At 36.2% G+C, this 24,542-nt stretch overlaps 1 protein-coding gene across 2 annotated transcripts in view; it reads left to right on the forward strand.

Annotated features, from left to right (window-relative positions):
* LOC131043021 (lysM domain receptor-like kinase 3) overlaps positions 1-9,280 on the forward strand; it is an 89,535-nt gene extending 80,255 nt beyond the window's left edge. For both annotated transcript variants that reach the window (XM_057976377.2, XM_057976376.2), the window contains 2 exons: positions 8,391-8,486; positions 8,692-9,280. In XM_057976377.2, the coding sequence (XP_057832360.2) occupies positions 8,391-8,486; positions 8,692-8,856 (261 nt within the window). In that variant the 3' untranslated portion in view covers positions 8,857-9,280. The remainder of the gene's footprint in view (positions 1-8,390; positions 8,487-8,691) is intronic.
* The last annotated feature ends 15,262 nt before the right edge of the window (positions 9,281-24,542 follow it).

Raw genomic sequence — 24,542 nt, forward strand, 5'->3', positions numbered from 1 at the left:
TTGGTTCTTTATGTTGATGATTTATTTCTCATTGGAGCAAAGAAGCTCATTGCCAAATGCAAGAAAGAGTTAGCCTCCAAGTTTGAGATGAAGGATCTTGGTCTTATGCATTCCTGCCTAGGACTGGAAGTGTGGCAAAGACCCGATGAGATTATTCTAAGTCAAGGAAAGTACACTATAGACATCTTAAGGAGATTTGGGATGATGGATTGCAAGTCCATGTCTACGCCTATGGAGACAAATTTGAAGAAGTTGAGTGATTCAGCAGCAGATTCAGATTTGGTAGATCCCACCTGTTGTGAGGTATTCACACATCGCCCCATTGCGAATGGGGACCCCCAGTTTTTGCTTTCTCTGTTGTGTTAGAGTCTTTGCTATTAGTCTTTGCATTGAAGGGATAGAGTTTCTCAAGTATCTAGAGGGTCATCATGTCAGGTTGGTCTCTTGAGTGGAGTGAAGTTAGTCATCAAGCATGTGGCAAGAATGATTTATGGGTGAAAGACTTGACGATTGAACAAACTGAGCAAAGTCGGGTGAAAGGACTAAGTCAAGAGTCTTTCCTAAGGATGCGTACCTTGCTCCCTCGCTGGAGCGAAATTTGCCCAAGTACCTTGACCCCGTACCTTGCTAAGGACATAGACTCTTGTATCTCACAAAGGTCCTAGAGCGAAATTTTGATGACTTGTCCTTGCTGAGGTCCCAGGGCGAAATTTCTTCGCCAAGTGATGTACCTTCCTAAGGACATAGAGCAAATTTTTTCACCTTGACCTTGTCCTTCCAAAGGACATAGAGTGAACTTTTTCACCTTGACCCTGTCCTTCCAAAGGACATAGAGCGAACTTTTTCACCTTGACCTTGTCCTTCCAAAGGACATAGAGCGAACTTTTTCACCAAGGTCATGTCCTTGCTAAGTAAGGTCCTAGAGCGAATTTCGAGTTTTGTCCTTCCAAAGGACATGGAGCGAATTTCTTACTTGGACCCTGTACTTGGAGAGGACATAGAGCGAAATTTTGAAATCATGTACCTTGCCCCCAATTTTGAGTGAATTCCTCAAATTCAAGCATTTTGGCAAGAGGTGAAGTCAGCCAGCATGAGAAGGGTAATTTGTTATTTTAAATCAAGTCGGCCTTATGGGAAGAGATGCCTCTTTTACCCTAAAGCGCCTTTAAAGGAAGGGTCAAAACATTCATTTTAATCACCAATTCAAACATATTCTTCTCTTTAAGTGTGAATTTGAGGGCAGACCTAGCGAATTTATTCAGCAAGGCAGCGAATTTTATCAATACATGAGCGAATTTCATCAAAACATAGTTGAGCTGCTGCAGCACAAGGGCGAAATAAGACATTAAAGATACATATATGATGTTTTAGGAAGGCGAATTCGTCATACAGCAAGAGGGAGCGAATGTACCCAGCTGAGAGACATATCAACTAGTGGACTTCATCATTAAACAACCCAGATTTATGCTTAGACATTAAATCTGTCTTCCACACAGTGAATTCATTGGTTATTATTAGCCTTCTCTTGATCAGATTTAGTGAAAAACCACATAAAATCAGAGTGAGAGGTCAATTTAAAACAAGATGTGGGTGAAGATCATATGTTATGTATTTGATACCATACTTGCTTTGTTTTGCAGATATGTAAGGAAGATGATACTACTTCGAGGTAAGATGAGCAATCAAAAGATGAAGGAATGACTTGACCATGACAAGTACTTCCTATCACCACTAAGAACAAGATACAAGGCGGACGCCTTCAAGAAGCTTCATCAGCAAACACGAGAACATCAAGGAAGAGAAGATCTCAAAGTGTTTGAAGGCTTTCACCACATCATGATAGCATGAGGATATCACAGATTGTAAAGAAAGATCATTCAACTACCTCAAGGCTGTGGTACATGAAAGATAACTCACATAATGGAAGAATGTTTGACAATCTTGAATTCCCTTCAGGAATCCAAGAACCGAAGTTGGTGCATTGAATAGTTACATTCAACCAAGCGCACCATTCATCAAATGTATCAAGAACAAGGGAGCAATAATCAAGGTCATCACCAAGCATATATCGAGCATGATTGAAGAAGTAGATAGTTTCAGAAGAGTTAATCAAAGTCCTCTTCTCATCTATCATCACATTGAGCAACTGAATAATGAGTATCAAGAGTTATTGCTCAACGTTCCTTCACCAAGCAAAGCGCAAGATTGACGTGGCATCCCAGTCATTACTCCACCAATCCGAGGGGTCCACATCAACACGCCTTGATTCAATGAACCAAGCTCACCCATGGATGCACAAACTCCGATGTACCTACCCTTGATATCTATTGGTCCACGCTCATTGATTGTAATTTTCTCATTGGCTAAGGAGAGTTTGTTGTAAGAAACCCTAATTAGGGTTTCATTGTAAAATCTTGGCCATTGATGGAGAATCAATCTGGGCCGTTCATTGTAAATGAACTCTCTATATAAGGCTCAAGCTCTTCATATGTAAAGGTTAATAGTTAGCAAATAGCAGTAGTTAATAGCGAATAGTTAGTAATAAGAGAGAATAGAATAGAAATTAGATTAGGTGAAGGCAAAGATTGTTGCCAAACCTTGTTGTAAAGAATAATTGATTTCATTGAAGTTATGGTGAATTTGATTCGTTATTTCAACAAATCGCATGGTCTTTGCTTCTCAATTTACTTTCATGTTTATTAGATTGAGTCGAGGAATATGTTGAGTGTATTTGTGTGGAATCCGTTTAGTCCATACCACTAGCCTCTTGCTGATTGTAAGTGCGCCTTGTGTGGTCAACTGGAATGATATGAGCTAAACTTCGAATCGTTCTACACTCATTGCTTATGCATTAACTTGAATGGTGATCAATGTTTGATGGTATTGATTCAAACATCTTTGGAATCCCCTTAGAAGATTGCACTGAGCTTGTGTCAAATTGTTCAAGTTGATGGTGAGGCCTCGCTTGGTAGGGTTCCATATAGTCATTCCTCCATGTTCTTACATTCTAGGCCCTAGAATCGACCTTCTCAACCCTTTACCTTTTGCCATTTTTTTCAAAATCAAGCTAGTTTAGGACAAAGAGCATCACCATATAGCAACATCAGATGATCAAGTTCCAACAAATCAAGCATTCAGGCATTCAAATGTAAGTCCCCTTGTGATTCTAGCATAATCACATCAACCAACGAAGCTTATCCACACGTAGTGACCCTACATTCATGAACTTTGGAGTCTTCTCAAGTGATCCTTAAGCTAATCTTCAACATTTGAGAGATTTTGTTCAAGAGAGGATAAGATACTCTTGGGTATTTTATTCTATGTTCGCATGTGCGTAAAAAAAACATCAACACCACCATGCATAGATAGTTAATTGGATCATTGATGTATCTAGTCAACACCAGACCAGACATTTGTTATGCAATAAGTGCTCTCAGTCAATTCATGTGTGAGCCAAGACAAATACATCTAGTTGCAGCAAAGCATATACTGAGATACTTGCGTGGTACTGCGGGATATGGTTTGAGATATACTTCCAGTGAAAACCTGAAATTACAAGGCTACTTTGATTCTGACTGGGCCGGGAGTGTAACCGATAGGAAGAGTACCTCTGGATTTTGTTTCAGCTTGGAGTTTGCCATGATTTCTTGGTGTAGCAGGAAGCAGACATCTGTGGCTGTAAGCACCGCAGAGGCTGAATACATTGCAACATGTGTAGCAGCTCAAGAAGAAGTGTGGCTTTGAAAGATCCTTGCAGGATTGTTTGGTCATACATTAGAGTCGACTGTGATTCATTGTGATAATCAAAGTTGTGTGTAGCTCTCCATAAATACTGTATTTCATGATAGGACAAAACATGTGGAGATCAAGTATCATTACATTAGAGACATGGTGGTGAGGAAAGCAATTCAATTTAAGTACATTTGCACTGATGATCAAACGATTGATATTCTCACCAAGCCTCTTTTCAGAGTGAAGTTTGCACATTTCCGAGACAAGCTTGGGGTAGTGGAGAATGTCACCCTTGCTAAAAGGGAGACTCAACATCATTAAGATTTGTCATAATGTATATTTCTCTGAGGAGAAATATGAGGTGAAAGCCCTTGTACATCTCTGAGATTGAGATGTGTTTCTTTCCACACATGGGAGCAACCATTGTGGACGTCATGTTGAGAGACTCCATGATGATGTGTTTCTTTCCACGAATGGGAGTAGCCATTATGGACATCATGTTGAGAGACTCCTTGATGAACCCTTGTACATCTCTGAGACTGAGATGTGTTTTCCACAAATGGGTGTAGCCATTGTGGACATCATGTTGAGAGACTCCATGATGAACTCTTGTACATCTCTGAGAGTGAGATGTGGTTTTCCACAAATGGGTGTAGCCATTGTGGGCGTCATAACAAGGATATCTAGAAAATACCTCCCTAGCTAAGAGGGAGTGTTAGTGTTGTAGCGGCAGGAGATATTTTCTCCTAAATATATTTTGTTCAAGGCAGGTCGGCCTTTATTTTTTTAAATAATATTTATATTTTTCTAGAGCCGACCTAGAAAGGAGGTCGCTTAGTTTTGTATTTAAAGAGGATAGAGTCCTCTCTCATTTGACAATCAATTCATTCACTCCAATTTGCATCTTCTTCAGCAGCAGTCGATCTGATTCTAAAAGAAGTGTCATCATTTGTGTTTCACTTTAAGGAGAAGAGTCTCCATTCATTGTATTAGACTCGACCTTGTCTAGGGCTTGATTTGTATGTAGGTTCTACACTTATTCATCTGATATATAAGAGATCATTTTTTGCTGGGTTTTTCTCCCTCAAGTAGGAGGGTTTTCCCAGGGTAATTTGCTGTGTTCATTGATCTATGTGTTGTATTTCTGCTTATTTTTCATTTCTGATCTGGAAACTAACATATGGGACTTTTGATAGCATGGTTGATCAAACGAAGCAAGCAATTCTTCATAAGTAGCATGAATTGCAATTCTATGAGGAGCATATTAGATCTATTGTCACAAAGAGGTGGAACACAATGAACACTCCTCTTCATATGCTTGCCTACGCTCTTAATCCGAAGTGGTATGCACCTGGACTTGGTCGAATGTTTCCTTTTAAGGATAAAGAGGTGATAGAGGGGCCTACAATATCTCTTCATAAAACGTATAGCAATGAGAAGTCAACCATTCTTCGAGAGAAGTGGCTTCAGTTCACCAATCTCTAGGGTCGTACATTCAGCAAACCAAAGGCTAGGATGGATAGGGCCACTATTGCACAAAAAAACCCCATTGGATGGTAGAAAATTCATGGGAAGGACACATTGGCTTTGAAACAACTTGCCATTCGTTTTCTCTCAGAGATTGCTAGTTCCTTTGCTACAAAGAGGAATTGGTCGACCTATGGCTTCATCCATTCCATTAAGAGAAACATGCTTACTTCAAAACGAGGTAAAAAATTAGTTGCAGTTCATAGTGCCTTGAGACTTCAAGACCGACAAACTCCAACAACGTAATGGGATGTTGATCCTGAAGATGTTAGGCAAATTGTTGAGGAGGAGGTGCAACCAGGATTGATCAGGCTACCATTGGATGATCCAATTCAGGAAGAGAGTGATAGTGACTCAAATGGTTCTGAGTTTTTCGATATTGATAGCCTGAATGAGGCTTAGTTTCATAAACTGTTGTATTTTGATGTTTGAGAAATTTGGATGCATGTTTGAGACTTTTTGATATTGATAGACCATGGTATTTTGATTTTTGAGACTACTGTTATATTGCTTTATTGAAATTTATTATGCTATTGTACTGTTGCTCTCATGATTTATTTACATATTGATATTGTTGTTATCAGTTATTGACATATCTCTCACTCTCTCTATAATATATTAATATATTTTGAATAATTCATATATATATTTAAAAGTTTATATATTGCTATCTCCCCACCGTCCCCTAAAAATGGCCCTCGAATTGACATCCCCCCATCCCTATCCCCGAAATGTTGTGGAACATAGGTATTTATAGTTGCATCATAGAAGCAATTGGTATTTATAAATGCATAGGAGGAATTATTATGGAGAATAATCGGATTAGAGTGGCACACCAAAATATTGAACAGGGTTGTTATATAAATACAATCAAGAAAAAACCCACCATGAAGGTTTGGATGATTAGATGATAGGGCATGACATCATATTTGTATTTATTTTTAGTAGTTTACTTTTTTGGCCTCTTCTCATGTTTTGAGGATGGAATATGCTAACAGGGGTGGAATGTCATGTACCTATGGATATAATTAGCCGATAGGCTATATTTATGTGGAGAACTCCCCACCAGAAATGTCTCACGTCCTGAAACCGAATAGATTTTCACATGTCGTGGGTTTTGGTCTCTGTAATATCCAGTATCCACGTCTGAAATTGCTGCTGTGGTTGAAGAGTTTTGTAAGGCGGCGAGAAATGCCATGTGCATGGGATTTGATGGTGTGGAAATACATGTGGTGCACGGTTAGCTGATTGGTCAGTTTCTGGATGACATTAACGACAGGGTAGACAAGTACAGCGGTTCCTTCATTGTGAATAGTTTTGAGCAGCAGTTGTAGGGAGATGGTTCTGGTTCGTCTCATTTAAAAAAATTCTGCTGCGATAGGGTTTTTTCTCATCGGCACTGTTGACAGCTCAACACAATTTGTGCAAAAACTCTTCTCATTCATCTCATCATGTGTGCTGGTCGACCAACCCAGACCTAGAAAGACCAAGCTTAGCAAAAGATTGAGACGAATTCCTTTGCTCTACTTGAATCTCAGGAGTCGAATACTCCTGAAGGATAGAACGCTGAGCTTCTAGCTACAACTCCTTGATGAGAAAATTGTCCTCCTGAGAGCTCTGGTCATCAAAAAACACAAAAATCCAGTTGACCCCACCCCTTTGAGCATTCAGATGTGACTCCAAGAAAATGTCAAATAGCATTTCATCTTCCTCCTCAGGCCAGACATTCGCTCAGGCATCCATTTCTGCAGAAACAGTCTTCCCCATCACCAACGTCCCCATCAAAGACTCCCTTGCCATAGACATCAACATTGCAAGAAGCCATCTCCACAAGGGAGAGTGTTGTAGCTAGACACATTTTCATTGCTTCTGCTCTCAACTCAATAATGCTGAGCATCTTGTAGAATGTTAAAAAGCCTTTCGTCATCCTCCTCAATGCTACTCTGCCCCTGACATCAATCTCTGTGTTTGCAAAGTCAACCCCATCATCTTCTCCCTCCTCTGAGCCACCCTTGATGTCATCTACACCAATGCCATTGCCATCTCCCATTAGGGTTTTCGCACCTTCCTGCTGGACACCATTTTTTAAGGGTATATATACAAGTTTTTTAACTGCTGATACCTTTTTATCAGCTGCTTTATAAATTCAACATGAATAAGCTTTTCCAGGTTCAATGTAACCTTCATTTTCATTTTCCAAAAACATTAATTACCTAGCTCAATTAGCTATTCATCTTTTTGAACATAGTGAGATTTAATCGCTCACAAATAGAATCCTTGCAAAATATTAGTCACTTTTTTAAAGAGAGATTTTTCTTGAATTTGGCCTCCTGGATCAAACGTGTCTGATTACTCCTAAAGAGAGGCTGACTTTATCTGGATATGTGTTGGCAGTTTCCAGCAGTTTTATAGGAGATACCTGTCTTTTCAGTGCTGAAATTCAGCTTAATGAAGATTCTAGAAATTTCAATTAATCTAGGACTTTTCTACAGCATTTCCAGAATCCTGAGAAGTTCCCAGCTTCCCGGCACTTCTGTTTGTAACTTCTTTCATTCAACTCTAGAGTTTTTGCTGCTTCCTGATATATCTGTCTGCACTTCTAAATCTTCCATTGTTAAACTTTAAGTTTACGATTAAGTGTTTCTCGTTCTTGAAGAAACATAGGAAAATTTCGTTATCCTTCAACAAGTGGAGGGTAACAATCGGAGGCAACTGTATTACCATTTCCAAATTGTATCCCCTTTCTATTTCTGATATTTATTTTGATTGCGGTTTGGTGCTAGTGTTATAGTATGTTGAACCTAAAGTATTCCTTCATGTCTGTTATGTCCCTGAGCTTTTTTCTTGCATTTTTAAAGCCTATGAATTTCTTATTAAGCAGTATTATGGTCAGATTTATCCATAAATCCAGTGTGATATACGAGATCTCATTAATATGATTCACTGATGCGCATGGGATTGCTTCCAAATTTAGTTCTGTTAGCTGTATCATTAGCTCGTAGAAGCTTGTCTGTTGAAACTCAAATAATAGTATTTCTGAATGGTGCTGTAAGGATTTTCAGTCAAACATACTCGGACAACTATTCAAAGGAAGGCTCAAAATCCAAAATTTTCTTGTTTGGTGTAATCAGGTGACATCAATATTTAAGGAGTCGGACATTACAACAAATTTGAAGAGCCTTGTAGACAAAAGCCTACTTCAATATCCTGAAGATCTTGTCTTGAAGGTTAGACACTTTACTAGTATAGTTCTTACGATAGTTATGTTCTATTAGCTATTCTAGTGGTTAATCAATACTTCATAGACATCAGTAGCTTAATATAATCACATGCAGTTGGTCTCTACTTTCAGGTTCAATTAAAAATAGTTTTTGTAGAACTAATAAAATATGTTTGCAAGCCAACTGATGCAATGGATTGGTTATGCAAAAGATGGCTATCCTTTCAACGTCTTGCGTGGAGGAAAATCCAGATCTACGGCCAAATATGTTAGATGTTGTCTTTGCTCTTTCTCAAATGCTTCAGTTGTCATCCGAGTGGGAAACTGCCCAAACAGATCATATCCCAGATTTTGATGTCCTCTACGAATGTCGGTAACTGGTGATAAATCTGGAATTCATCTTCTGCCTAGATATAGACCACGGAAGAACTGCAACCGGACTCAGATCTTGCAGATTTGTATATAAACATTTCCTAATATCTGTATTAATTAGAACTTTTAACTAATGAGTTAGCTGTCTCTTAGATGCACGAATTATAAAAGCAGCTCTGCATAGACAAATTGTTGGCAACAGGAAGGCCGTTGCTTTAAATATGTATTTCACATAAACAGGAAAGTAAACCAGTCAAGATACTTCAGATTTCTTCTATTCTATACTTACCAATATTTCAGTCTTTTTATATTTTTCGCTTCACAGGCACAGACATACCGAATGAACTCAAAAGTCCACTTGATATCTGTTGCAATCTGACAATACCATGTTTTATTTCAATCAAGCTTTGACATTTGTTAAGGATTTGACTCTTGGCCTCTTAGATTCGTGGTCTCTTGGACGTTATCAAAATTCTTTCATTGAATGTTCATAATGCTCATTGTGAATTTCCCGGGGATCCATTTAACTAAATTTGCCCGGGGATCCATTTAACTCCTAACAATGAGAGCAATAATTAGGCAAAGAGGTGTAACTTACAGTGGGAGTTGGGATTTATTCTAGTTGATGGTTTGGCTCTTCATAACATGTAATATCGACAAGCATTTTTTATGTTTTCATTATGTTAGTCAAGAGAAAATGAGTAAAATTTATATATGAATGTTAATTTTTATTTAATTTTAGGTTTAATTTGATAGGGGAGAAGAAGTGTTTTATATTATGTTTAATTTTAGGTTTAATTTGATAGGGGAGAAGAAGTGTTTTATATTATGTTTTTGAGTAACACTCACACATATGTATACGTATGTACATACATGTTTATATATACATACACACATACACAAGAAGTTTATTTTGACTTTTAAATATAAAGATCTTATTTCTAAAATTATTTTTTTAATGGTAAAGTAAAATAAAATAACTCTTTATTTAATATAATTTTATGGTAAAATAAATCAACTCTTATATAATTTTATGATAAAATAAAATAAAATAATTTAGAAAAATAACTCTTCAAATAAAAAATAAAAAAATGAATAAATTTGAATATTTCTTAAATAATTATAAAAAAATTCATTTACTAAACTGAATAATGGAAATAAATTATATATAATAATTTTATAATAAAATTAATAATTATATGTGTTTGCATGATATTTAAAGTAGATTAATATATTTTTATATAAAGTTAATTTTTTTAAAATTTTGTTATTGTTTTAACTCACTTTTTTTTTATATATATATTTGACTCCATTTTATTTTTATATATTTAACATGCATTGTACTCATTATTTCTTAAATCATATCTGGACATGTATTTCATGTTTATATCTTGTTGTCTTCAGGTTTCATTTAAAATCTTTTTGGTGCAAAGAGCTATCATACACTCCTTCAAATTTTAAATTAATTTTTAAGATTGATTAAGTTTGACTTATTCACTAGTCATTATTAAAGGGAAATGGGGCATCTCAAAACGACCATCTAAGATCATGCACATCCAGTATCTATTGTTTCTTCACAAATAGATGATAATATGGTGATACAAAAACATACTACCATGCCATAAAGTGCAATCAGGTACAATTTGTTTCCCACGATTAAAACTTTAGAGGGAAGGCCATGCAATTTTAGATCTTGTTCGATCAAATAGCTTCAACATCATGCATACATTAAGATTCAACATTACAAAATCATTAAACAAAAAGAACAAGACAAGATAAAAGAACACAAAAATTATGTGGGGAAAAACCTTTCGAGTAAAAAACCTCACACTCCAAAAACATAGAGGCATTGTATTATTTAACAATAGAATACAGTTACAATACAATCTTTAGGCTCTAAGCCTTTACATAAGCCTTTACATCATGCTCCATCCTAGAGAAAATCTAGTAGCATAACCCATGCAAAATGACCTCCTCTCTCCTAAGCTCTTTTCACAAATACTTATATTTATGGAGCTTACAATGCAAAAAGTAGTAGCTTCTCAAATGCGTCTACATTCAATGTATTTGCAAATGTGTCCACATTTAATGTATCTTCAACATGTAATATAGAAACACATTTTTGTATCACTATTGCATAAATAATATTTAATACAAATGATATATAATCCTCACATACAAGGTGTCCAAGATGAGAAAAACAAGCCTTTTGCCAAATTAGGACTTTCCATTTTACTCCAAGCCTATCTAAGTGGAAGATTTGGTCTTGTTGAGAATATTGTTAAATTTGTGCTTAATGATACGACAAAGTCACTATACCACATGTCACTTGGAAGGAACTTTGAGGAGCTCCTAAGCATTGCTCTTCTTCAAAATTCCTTGCTTGTGACAAGTGTCCCAATTTCCAGCTCTCCTCAATGCTAATTACAACTCAACTTGCCATTGGGTCCCACAATGTAGCATAACACTTTGGAGACTTATAATATATCATTAAATGAATAAAATCAACAACATATGACCATTTAATTACTGAAATAATCATCTTTAAGACTCCTAAGGTTGATGCACCTTAATCCCAACAATCTCCCACTTGACAAAGACCTTACATGAGTCATTGGAAACACCAAGATTTACATTACTAAGAACCACCCAATGAAAACACATCTTCACTGTCATCCATGAAACCACAAAGATCCAGACCATTCTCTTATGCTGCACCAAGACACCAACAACAACATCCAAGATGTCTACCATCTCAAGCAACAATCTCCATCATCCTTCAACATGTCACCTATGGAAGAAAGGAACAAGCCAAGGTGAATATGCATCAGTCCAAAGAACACACGCATAAGATCTCAGTGGTATCAAAGGCTACATGGTACTGCCACCACTCCACTATTCTCACGAGCTATATAGAAGCATCAATAACATGAACTTCAGAGATTGTAACCATAGCACAACTGTAAAGTAATCCTATTGAAAACAAGATAGAACGTTGGCCAAAACAACAATCAAAATGACTGCTCACATCCAACTGATAAACCCACATGACTGAAAATAAAACCTACAACAAGTGCTAATCCATCCAATCACCCATACCATGAAGGTATCCAACATCATTAGACTCATGCCACCAGCATAACCAACCCATAAATTGCAACCACGAGCTCCTTGTCAAACTAGTCAATGAAGATTCAAACATATTTAGGAACTCCCACTACATGGGTAATGTTGAATATGAAAAGATCAAAGGCATATCAAGTCTACCAATCACAACACATAGAGTGTAACCATGTAGTACCAAGGACCATCCACAAAGATATGCAAATATTGTTGCAAGAAACATCTCTCTCAACAAGTCTTTATAGCTCTCCCAAGTTCTCCACATTTGACAAAAGAGAGAGATATATGAACCTCAATGTCATCACCCAAGAACCAAGTGACAACACATGACCACAAACTGGTGATCACTACAACTCCACAAAAAGTCTCACATCCAATTTTATGTGGATTCGAACATCCAAGAAGATCACTAAGACCAAAGAAAAATTACAAACCATAAACATGCAACATGCCCTTCTACATACACCTCTAAGTGCAAGTTGTGCCAAGTAACAATCTCCTTCACCACTCCAAGATAAAAGCTACAACAACATCCAAACACATTCAACCTCAAGAGATCAAACATAACATGTATATTATGTATCTACACGGATGTAAGCCTCTAAAAGAAGATCAAACTACTCCATTTTCCATTTTAGAAAATCAGCCCTCTACCATCCCCTATGATCATAATAAATGAAAATATAACCATCTTGTCCACCTCACACAATGAATCCTCTAGAACCATCTAAGGGTAAAAGTACAAACCCGTGTCACACTTTTACAAAGGAAAAGGCTAACACAACAATAACTGCTCAATTTCGTCGCCATAAAAGTGTCATTTGCATTTTGAATTTGAAGATGATGTAAACTGATGAAATGTGTAAAATTTGTTGAAGTTTAAGTCTACTATTTTTAAAATTTTTTTTGTTAATAATTTATATGTTTTTTTTAGCTTTAAAGTTCATTTTTTTATTGCTGAAAAACAGGGGGTTTGGTTCCCACCTCAAAAGTAAATGTAAATCAACTTTTTTTTTTCTCATTTAGATATAGTTATAGATCACATATTTATATAGTGCATGAAAAAAAAATAAAAAAAAATTGATGTATATTTTCTTTGTAATAGCATTTGGAAGTCGAATACACCAGAATTTGACAGTTTTTGTCTCCCACCACAATTTGTCTATTCAATTTATGATAATCCAAAAACTAAAAATACCCTTTTGGAGAAGACTCTCTCTTCTAGTGAACCATATTTTTTCAATTTTTTTGAAGTGATTTGATTTTTTTTATTTTTATTTCAAAGCAGACTCATATCGAACAAAAAAATACCTAGTTGTAGTATTTTTAATTTTTTATATATTAAATGTAATCAAAACAATAAAAAAATTATATGAGTAGAATCGTGACTTCGATATCTAAAAAAGAGTATTTTTAATTTTTTTAATAAGTTTAATTTACCTATTGAATTTTGTTGCAGAAGTGACAAGTTTGAGAAAATCATCATTTTTGTTGATGTGGCTGCCACTTGGCATTCCACATAAGTTGTTCCGGCCGGAACAATTCAAAAATAGTTCCATTCGGAACCCTTCCGGCCGAAACTGTGAGGGCCGACGCGACGGGTCACTTGAACCACATATAAAAAAGAATTTTTTTTCCATTAAAAAATCCAAATCAATCAAGTGCGAAAATAATTTGAGTTATTTTTGCAAACAATCTTTTTTTTTTTCAAATAAAGTTGCATTTTGGAGTGAGTAGGAAGATTATAAAGGGGTGAATATTTCTAATTTTGTAAAGGGGCAAAGATTTCGAATTTTTTTTTGGAAGGCGTCTACCCTTTCCAAGTATGTTCTTTGAAATTATTTTTTCAGTCATGCTTAATTTACAATATTAGATGTTTTTTTGGAAATTAAATAGTTTTTAGATTAACCATATTATTTAGTCAGTGCAATACGACAATAACCATTTCTTGGGCATATATCCAACACTATTTAGTACTGAATTATATTATATTTTATTTCCTAATACTTGACTCAAATTCTCTATATATTAGCTAAGTTATTTCAAGCAATTAATGTTATTAAATCACGTTCATATGTACATTGCATATAGTCAAATGTATCTAATTGAAGTATACTTAATTTCTTGCTTTTTATCAATGCTCCTAAATTTCTTGAGCCTTATTTTTTCATTCTAAATTATAAAAATTGGACTTCAAGTCAAATGATCTAAATGGATGAAATTTACACATGTTAAGTTTAAGAATGCAAAATTATTTATACATTTCACTAATTACATTTTTTTTGTTAAGAACCGAAGAAAAGTTATTAGATATGTAATCTTTTTAGTTCAAAGCACTAAATTTTGAAGATATGCATATTTGCATGTGTTGTTTTTTAGGTTCAAAGCACAAAATTTTGAAGATCTAAATATTTTTTGCAATGGGGAATAAGAGGAATAGATCAAGGTTGTATGATCGTAAAAGGGACGATAAGATGAAAGGTCATACAAAACGTAGTCAACAACAATCTGTTGTTGTTCAAGATCAACCTAATGATGTTCAAGAAACATCTACTCAGGTACGAGAAGATTTTTTTTTTTTGGTATAGAAAATTTGATGAAAATGGATGAAGATAGTCTTTTCAATGAAATTTCATCTAAATATATGATACCTGAAAGCACATTAAAATTGCATTGTAAGAATTTGTGGGATGATTATTTTAAAAATAAGTCTATTGTTGGAAGAGCACAATTATTTGCTAAGTTATTTAGGAAAAGGGAAATGAAACCTATTTTGGACTTGTTGGGTGTTAGTAATAAGAAAAGTTCGAGTGACATATTAGTAAAAGAAACTATAATTGAAAATTTACAAGAAGCATTGAATTGTATTGAGAACAAAAGTCAAGGTGTTGATTTAAGTGTTGCACGTAGAGCATTGATGACTATGATTACTAGTAAGGAATTGACTCGTAAAAAACAAGTTAATGCAATTTCTCAATTAATGAATGTATCTAGAAGAATTGTTCAAAGATACATTAGGAAGAGAAATATGTTGGATGAAAACATCGAAAAGAATTGGGTAAATATTTGTAGGGTTCCTAGAAAAGACAGAATTTCTGAAGATGTAAAAAGACATGTCATTGATTATTGGACCAACCAATCTCGTGTTTCTTCCAATAGAAGGGATACTATACAAATGATAGATGAAGATGGTAAAAATATTACACATCCAAAACATTTCTCAGATACAACACAAAGTGAATTGTTTGAAGCATTCAAGCAAGAATTTTCAGATGTAAAGATTTGCCAAAGGATGTTTGAGAGATTTCGTCCTTTCTTTGTATGCATAAATAAGATACGTGAAACTTGTTGTTGTCGAAATCATGTTGAATTTCATCTACACTTGCAATCATATAAGAAGTTCATGTCAACAATTAATCCAAATCTAGTCATTCCTACAAGTACAACACAATTTGTGAAGTCTATTTTATGTGATAAATTAGAAGATTCCGATGAGTTCAAAATACAATGTATAAAAGGTGAATGCAATGATTGTGGATTTTTGAGTAAGTTTGTGTTGCAAACAGAGAATTTTGATATTCATGCACTAGTTATATGGAAGAGATTTGAATATGAGACATACCAAAGTAAGTCAGGAACTGAATCCAAAAAATTATGTCGAAAGAGAGTGAATTGCCCTACATTTAGTTTATAGACAGATTTCATAATATGATATATCCACAAATCCAACATTGTCATGGTGCAAGATGGCAGGCTAAATAGTTTCGTGATTCAAAGAATTGTTTTCCACCAAGTTGTATTCTTTCAATTGTAGATTTCTCTGAGAACTATACATTTAGTCCTCACACAGAAATTCAAAGTCAATATTATCATTCTGATCAAGTTGCAATATTTGTACAAGTTTGCTATAGACATGCACAATTTCATGTGGATTGTATAGAGAGTACTGAAAATGAATGCATTATCATCAAGGAGGTCCATTTCTATATCAATGATGATACGTGTCATGATAGGAGCTATGTAGCACATTGTTTTGGAATATTTTTTGAAGATATCAAAGATCGTGGGATGGAATGTACACAACATTAGATTTGGTCAGATGGATGTGCCGATAAGTACATTAGATTTGAAATTGATTATTTAAGTTTTTTATATATATATATGATTTGATTGTATATAACAAGTCAAAAGTTTAAATATATATATTATTCATGTCAGAGAAATTTAAGTCTGCAAAAGCTTTTAACTGGTTATCCATATAACATGCTCGACGTAGCATAAAGTTTTTGTGGAACTTCTTTGAGAGTGGAAAAGGAGGGCATGATGGAGCAGGAGCATGTGTGAAGCATGCACTTCGCCAACATGAAGTTGCAGGAAATTATATATATATACACACACACATACATGTGGGTTGTCCAATTTTCTAAAGAAAGAGCTTTTGTACAGGTAACACCATACGTAATTCTAATGATATTATTGAATGGTGCAAAAATCATTTTGTTGGTCGTGATACAACTTACAACAAGCATTATTTTTGGGAAGTTAAAGGTATGTGTGTGTGTGTGTGTGTGTGTGTGTGTGTGTGTGTGTGTGTGTGTGTGAAATGAACTAAAATTGACTAAATAATTTTTGTACATTATTAGATATTGATCGATCAAATCCTTATAATTGTCAATCAATTAATGGTGTTAGAAGTTTTCATCAAGTCATGACTGTGAGATTTAGCAAGCCTCATGTTATTCTTGCAACAAAAAAATCATGGTTTTGTGTTGATTGCATTGCGAACAACAGAGATACTCATTGCCAAAATATTGCTAATGGATATATTTTGCAATGGGATATGAAAGATTTTATCACAATGCCTCCTTACAAAGATAGTGAGATTATTGATATTCGTGATCCTCTATATTTATTTGATTATGAACATGTTTATGATTTAGTTGTTATAGGTGTGTGCATGCATATTTTGTAAATTACATATATGTACATGTACAAATTTTTAAATTCTTCATTAATTTAAAAATGTGTAATGAACTAATATTGCTTGTAATATATATACATGCACGGTCTATTTTCACATGTGATATTTTTGCAGTGATTGTTGATCCTGACAATACTGAAATTATAGATTATTATCTACTAAGATGGACATAACCAAAATGCAAGTTATTGGAATCAGTCAATGATGATGATGGGCAACAATATCCCACTGGTTTAGTTGTTGTTGAAGGCACATATTATCAACAAATAAAGATAGATACAAATGGTGTAACATTCATTGACTATATGCCTGACCAAAAAGTTCTACACTACAGTCACTTAGTAATAGCTACAAGATTGCAGTTGGAGACATTGCCAAAAAGAGGACATGGCAACCAAAAGTGGAGGTTGCCTATTGAAGATCATGAAAAAAATCTAGAATTTATAAAAGATAGGGAGGATCCAGATTATATGTACCATGAGCTTTAAGTTCACTTGTCGTGTTTGAACAAGTAAAATATATTAGATAGGTCAAGTATTTTGATAAACTCATATATATATTTAGATATTTCTAGACGTGTAGCAATTTGGATAACTTGTGGAAATTTAGTTTTGTTGATACATTTATTTTACGTTTTATATGTTGATTTTACATGTTTTATTCATCTATGTATTCATTTAATTTTGATTTACACATTTATAGTTTCATTTAATTGTGTTGTATATATAGTTATGCATGTATATATAGTTTCACTAAAATGAGCAACTAATTATGTTGTCTTAAGGTGTTTTAAGTGGTCTTAAGGGCATTTAAGGGGATATTTGCGTAATTGGTTCTTTTATATTTTTACACATGCATGGATTTGTTTTATTCATCTATGTACATTCATTTCATTTATATTTACACATATATTATTTCATTTAATTAGGTTGTTTGGATTCATCTAATTATGTTGACCTAAGGTGTTTTAAGTGGTCTTAAGGGCATTTAAGGGGATATTTGCATCATTGATTCTTTTATATTTTTACACATGCATGGATTTGTTTTATTCATCTATATACATTCATTTCATTTATATTTACACATATATTGTTTCATTTAATTGGGTTGTTTGGATTCATCTAATTATGTTGACCTAAGGTGTTTTAAGTGGTCTTAAGGGCATTTAAAGGGATATTTAAGGGGATTGATTCTTTCATATTTTTACACATGCATGGATTCATTGTATTAATCTATGTTCATTCATTTCATTTATATTTACACATATATTGTTTCATTTAATTATGTTGTTTGGATTCATCTAATTATGTTGTTTGGATTCATCTAATTATGTTGTCCTAAGGTGTTCTAAGTGGTCTTAAGGGGATTTAAGGGGATATTAAATTTTTGAAGTAAGTTCATTAAACATGTACATAAACACTTAACTAAATGAACAACTAAATTAAATTTTAACAATTAAATTTGTTTAACAATGAACAAAGTTAAAATAGACATAAACACTTAACTTTCACATACACGTGTACAATTAACTAGAACACTTAACTAAATTCAAACGACTTGGAGATTCTATCATTTAAACACTTAACTTTCAAAAACGTAATCTATCTATATATAAACGTGCAAAGTAGTATGAAATGTAGATCTATCTAACACATACACATATATGTCTATGAAGTGTACATCTATCTAACACATACACACACACGTGAAATATGGAAAATAAATATCTAGTACACATATGCATATGAAATGTGTACAATACACATGTATGAAATGTCTATAAAATGTGTGCACATGCACACGCGCGCGCACATGCACACACACACACACACACAAAGAATGGGTCACTCGGGGCCCTGTCCTGAAGCATGTCCCGATCCATGCACCTACAATAGAGTATGCACGCATAAAATCATACATTAAACATTTAATTTGAATGTACTAAAGTAAAAAAATTTAAGTAACATAGATTATGAGCATTTGTACGTAGACAAACATACCTGTGAAGAGTCTCTAACATCACCACCATGTGCATGCAGGATTCTAGGACGTCTATGTGGTGAGGAGCTCAACTTGCATGATAGTGGTGCATCCTACAATGTTGAAATTTTGTTAGATATACATGTGTACACATATATTTATAACTTGCAAACTAACCCTTTAAAAATAGAACTTAAATATTTAAGACTCAATTAATTTAAAGTTATAATGTATGTACCTGTGTCTCATGATGAACAGGGTCGGTGGCAATGTGCAAATCCTCAAACATCGCCCCTGCACCTGCAATATAAATTACACATGAACTTGAACATGTACATTATTTAAACATTCATTATTGTTTAAATCTAATCTACTTGTTCATGTACATGTACACGAGGTTGTAGATAAACATACCTCAGGGTCTCTAACACCTCCATCGCGCGCATGCTGGGCTCTAGAACGTTTGCAGGATGAACGATTCATCCTGCGCAAAGATCGGTCATCCTAGACAATGCACACATTTTGTTGGATATGTATATATAATTTAAATCACTGAAGAAATTATTTAATCAACACCTAGATATCCATTTAAATAGAACTTAAAAACAAAAAAATAATAACTTAAACTTTATATATACCTATGTCTCCTAATGAACAACTGGGTCAGTGGCAACATCCAAATCTCCATACATCGACCCTAACATGATACCCTATATAGTTCAAAAAATATAATCCAATATATATAATTAATTTAATCTATGCAGTTCATGTGTACAATCAAGTAGCTATATAAAATATCTAAATTAAAATTAGTAAATTATATAATATAATTCATACCTCTCCTGCACCATGTAAGGCTCGTTTGATCTCGCTAATGTCAGAATCATGCAAGGAGCCCACTGCAACATGATCCCCTCACTGTCTGGCTCCATAAGCATGGTAGTGAACATCCCCGAAAATCCACTATCAGGTACTGTGGCTCGATCAACCGATGTATAAATAGGAGGAGGAGGTGTATCCTAACAAATTGATGTATGCTGGGGCAGGGCAGTAGGATGTGCAGTAGCAGTACGCTGAGAATCTGTATGCTCACAACCACGGCTAGATGCACCCGGTCTACCAAGTGCACGCCTAACAAATGATGGGGCATCCTGTAGTGGGATCCCATGATCTATAGCAATGACCTGATATGCATCCAAGAGATCACTGGATAAGCATGCGCTCATATATCGTAAAGGATCTATGTCATGCATGCGTGCAACATCCATCGACGATGGTATGTCTACTCGAACATATGGATCATCACTCGCTGATGCATCATGAATGCTAGTATGAGAGCGCAACAAACATCTACCCACCCGATCTGATGTCATCTCATCCACTTGTGTGGCTATAGTAGCAATATTGGAAAATATGGATTGTCGAGTGTCATCTGGCACACTATCTGTAGCATGTGCTAGGTATGCACTCTTGGGAAGAACCACAAGGTTTGGACCAATCAATGCCCGTTTATTAACGGGCGGGGGTGCACCTGGTCGTTTAAACTTATCTGAAAATCTGCCCTTCCCTTGCCTAGCATGTTTCGGAAAATCGGTGTAATCAACATCATCCAACAAATGAAACTCTGCAAACAATTGTTTGCAGAAATAAAGGGGCAACTCATCCTTTTGGGGTCACCTATGATGAGTGGCTAACCATCTAGGATAGATAAATGGTGCTACTAGTGCATCCGTGCACCTAGTAGGCATATAGCCTTTCACCCTACCAAAGGCCTGATAATGAGGAAACATGGTTTTCACATCAGCTGTGGAAACCCTATCATTCACCATGTCCCATTTCATAGTACCATGTACACTGTGTGAAAGGGATCTATAGAATTCCTCTGTGTTGACCTCGTCATATGGATTATAATTGTCAACGAGGTCAATCATATGAACTAGCTTATGTCTAATAGTCTCACCCCTTTGTTTATTTGTGTGATCAAGCATGTTTTCCAAAGTGATATTTAAATGATCTAAGGCACGTTGGAGTGTCTCAACAGTCTGATTGTAGAGTTGTTGTCTCTCCCGTGGAGTTGTTGCAGACCTATGTGGTGTTTGCTCACTCCCACGAGGATGAACACTAGGCTCATAAGTACTCGTGTTATGTGATCCAGGCTCATCACACATGATGTTCAGTGGATAATGTAGAACTAGATATATATATCTGCACATGTGCATGTATGTAGTACACATTAAACAATAATTAAAAACGTATACATACATTTAAATCATTTTAAACATATTTAAAAACATGTAAATTAAAGAAATTAGATATATACATTTTAAAGGGATTTAAATGTCATAAATGCATACTTGAGTAAAAATTTTCTAGATATAAAGACAAATTTAAGATAAATTTCGAGAGATCTATGCACAAAAGAAATTTAAACAACTATAAATTTAATTTTAAATTTCAATATATCTAATTTACAATTACATATATTTTCATATAGAATAATTAATTTGAAAATTAGTCAAATTAAGTCAAATTAAGACCCCAAATTAAGTCAAATTAATTTACAATTAATTCATAATTTTGCATATGTACAAATTATTTAATAGATCCTAATTTGGTCTTATGTGGTCCTAATAGGTCGTACTTGGGGTGCAAGTAAATTTCATAAAAGAAACCAAGCAGGTCTGCATTATCTTAAATGACATGGAGTAAACAAGCTCATTAGCTACCCAGAAGAGAGCAATTGGAGAAAAGCAAAGGAAATTGTTAAAGGGTGATAAATACATGTATAGAGAGTATGCAATACAAACAAACAATGTCTGGAGTGTGTGATGTGGTCTCTAATTTATGTCCGAAGGGGTCCTAACTGGTGTTAGAGTTGGACGGGGAAACCTATTGGGCCATGCTTGGAGGAAATCAATGTGTTCATGCAAGGGCCACCTTTTTTCTATTATGAGAATGATGCTTTTGCACCGAAGGATATTTGGAAGACAATATCCAAAAATTTCTATGGTGTGTAACCAGAGTTGGTGGACTCATCGAAGTACTTTTCAACTTCCAGAAGACCAGAGAATTATGCTTTCAAAATCGCCCTTCTATTAGGAGATTGTGTACATAGCCTCTTGGTCTTCTAAGACGCTGAAAAGTGTACTTTAAGTCCACCAACTTTGGTTCCACACCATAGAAATTTTCAAAAATTGTCTTCCAAATATCCTTCAGTGTAAAATCATCATTCTCATAATAGAAAAAATGTGGCCCTTGCATGAACATAGTGATTTCCTCCGAGCGTGGCCCAATAGGTTTCCTTGTCCAACTCCAAAACCAGTTAGTCCCTCCGGACATAAATTAGAGACCACATCACACACTCCAGACATTGTTTGTTTGTAGTGCATACTCTATGTATTTATCACCCTTTAACAATTTCCTTTGCTTTTCTCCAATTTCTCTCTTCTGGGCAACTGATGAGCTTGTTTCCATGTGTCACAAGGGGCCTTAAGTGGTCCTAAGGGGTCATGCATGTGTTAGAACACATGCGTGACCCCTTGTGGTCCAACATTTGGTCTTTTGTGGTCCTAATAGGTCCTAAGGGGTGCACATGTGTCACAAGGGGCCTTTAGTGGTCCTAAGGGGTCATGCATGTGTTTTAACACGTGTGACCCCTTAGGACCACATATGACACCTTGCGAGACCATTTGGTCCCATGTGGTCCTAATAGGTCCTAAGGGGTGCACATGTGTCGCAAGGGGCCTTAAGTGGTCCTAAGGGGTCACACATGTGTTAGAACACATGCGTGACCCCTTAGGACCACATATGACCTTGCGACAACATTTGGTCTTTTGTGGTCCTAATAGGTCCTAAGGGGTGCACATGTGTCGCAAGGGGCCTTAAGTGGTCATAAGGGGTCACGCATGTGTTCTAACACATGTGTGACCCCTCAGGACCACATATGACCCCTTGCAACACCATTTCGTCCTATGTGGTCCTAATAGATCCTAAGGGGTGCACATGTGTCACAAGGGGCCTTAAGTGGTCCTAAGGGGTCACACATATGTTAGAACACATGCGTGACCCCTTGTGACACCATTTGGTCCTATGTGGTCCTAAGGGGTGCACATGTGTCGCAAGGGGCCTTAAGTGGTCCTAAGGGGTCACACATGTGTTACAACACATGCGTGACCCCTTAGGACCACATATGACCCCTTGCAACACCATTTGGTCCTATGTGGTCCTAATAGTTCCTAAGGGTTGCACATGTGTCACAAGGGGCCTTAAGTGGTCCTAAGGGGTCACGCATATGTTAGAACACATGCGTGACCCCTTAGGACCGCATATGATCCCTTGCGACAACTATTGGTCTTTTGTGGTTCTAATAGGTCCTAAGGGGTACACATGTGTCGCAAGGGGCCTTAAGTGGTCCTAAAGGGTCAGGCATATGTTCTAACACATGTGTGACCCCTTAGGACCACATATGACCCCTTGTGACACCATTTGGTCCTATGTGGTCCTAATAGGTCTTAAGGGGTGCACATGTGTTGCAAGGGGCCTTTAGTGGTCCTAAGGGGTCACACATGTGTTCTAACACATGCGTGACCCCTTAGGACCACATATGACCCCTTGCGACACCATTTGGTCTTATGTGGTCCTATGTGGTCCTAAGGGGTGCACATGTGTCGCAAGGAGCCTTAAGTGGTCCTAAGGAGTCACACATGTGTTAGAACACATGCGTGACCCCTTAGGACCATATATGACCCCTTGTGACACCATTTGGTCCTATGTGGTCCTAATAGGTCCCAAGGGGTGCACATGTGTTGCAAGGGGCCTTAAGTGGTCCTAAGGGGTCACACATGTGTTAGAACACATGCGTGACCCCTTAGGACCACATATGACCCCTTGCAACACCATTTGGTCCTAATAGGTCCTAAGGGGTGCACATGTGTCACAAGGGGCCTTAAGTGGTCCTAAGAGGTCACACATGTGTTAGAACACATGCGTGACCCCCATAGGACCACATATGACCCCTTGCGACACCATTTGGTCCTATGTTGTCCTAATAGGTCCTAAGGGTTGCACATGTATCGCAAGGGGCCTTAAGTGGTCTTAAGGGGTCACACATGTGTTAGAACACATGCATGACCCCTTAGGACCACATATGCCCCCTTGCGACAACATTTGGTCTTTTGTGGTCCTAATAGGTCCTAAGGGGTGCACATGTGTCGCAAGGGACCTTAAGTGGTCCTAAGGGGTCACGCATGTGTTATAACACACATGTGAACCCTTAGGACCACATATGACCCCTTGCGACACCATTTGGTCCTATGTGGTCCTAATAGGTCCTAAGGGGTGCACATGTGTCGCAAGGAGCCTTAAGTGGTCCTAAGGGGTCACACATGTGTTCTAACACATTCATGACCCCTTGCGACACCATTTGGTCCTATGTGGTCCTAATAGGTCCTAAGGGGTGCACATGTGTTGCAAGGGGCCTTAAGTGGTCCTAAGGGGTCACACATGTGTTAGAACACATGCGTGACCCCTTAGGACCACATATGATCCCTTGCGACACCATTTGGTCCTATGTGGTCCTAATAGGTCCTAAGGGGTGCACATGTGTCG

This window comes from Cryptomeria japonica, chromosome 6 (genome assembly GCF_030272615.1).
Source record: "Cryptomeria japonica chromosome 6, Sugi_1.0, whole genome shotgun sequence".
NCBI lineage: Eukaryota > Viridiplantae > Streptophyta > Pinopsida > Cupressales > Cupressaceae > Cryptomeria > Cryptomeria japonica.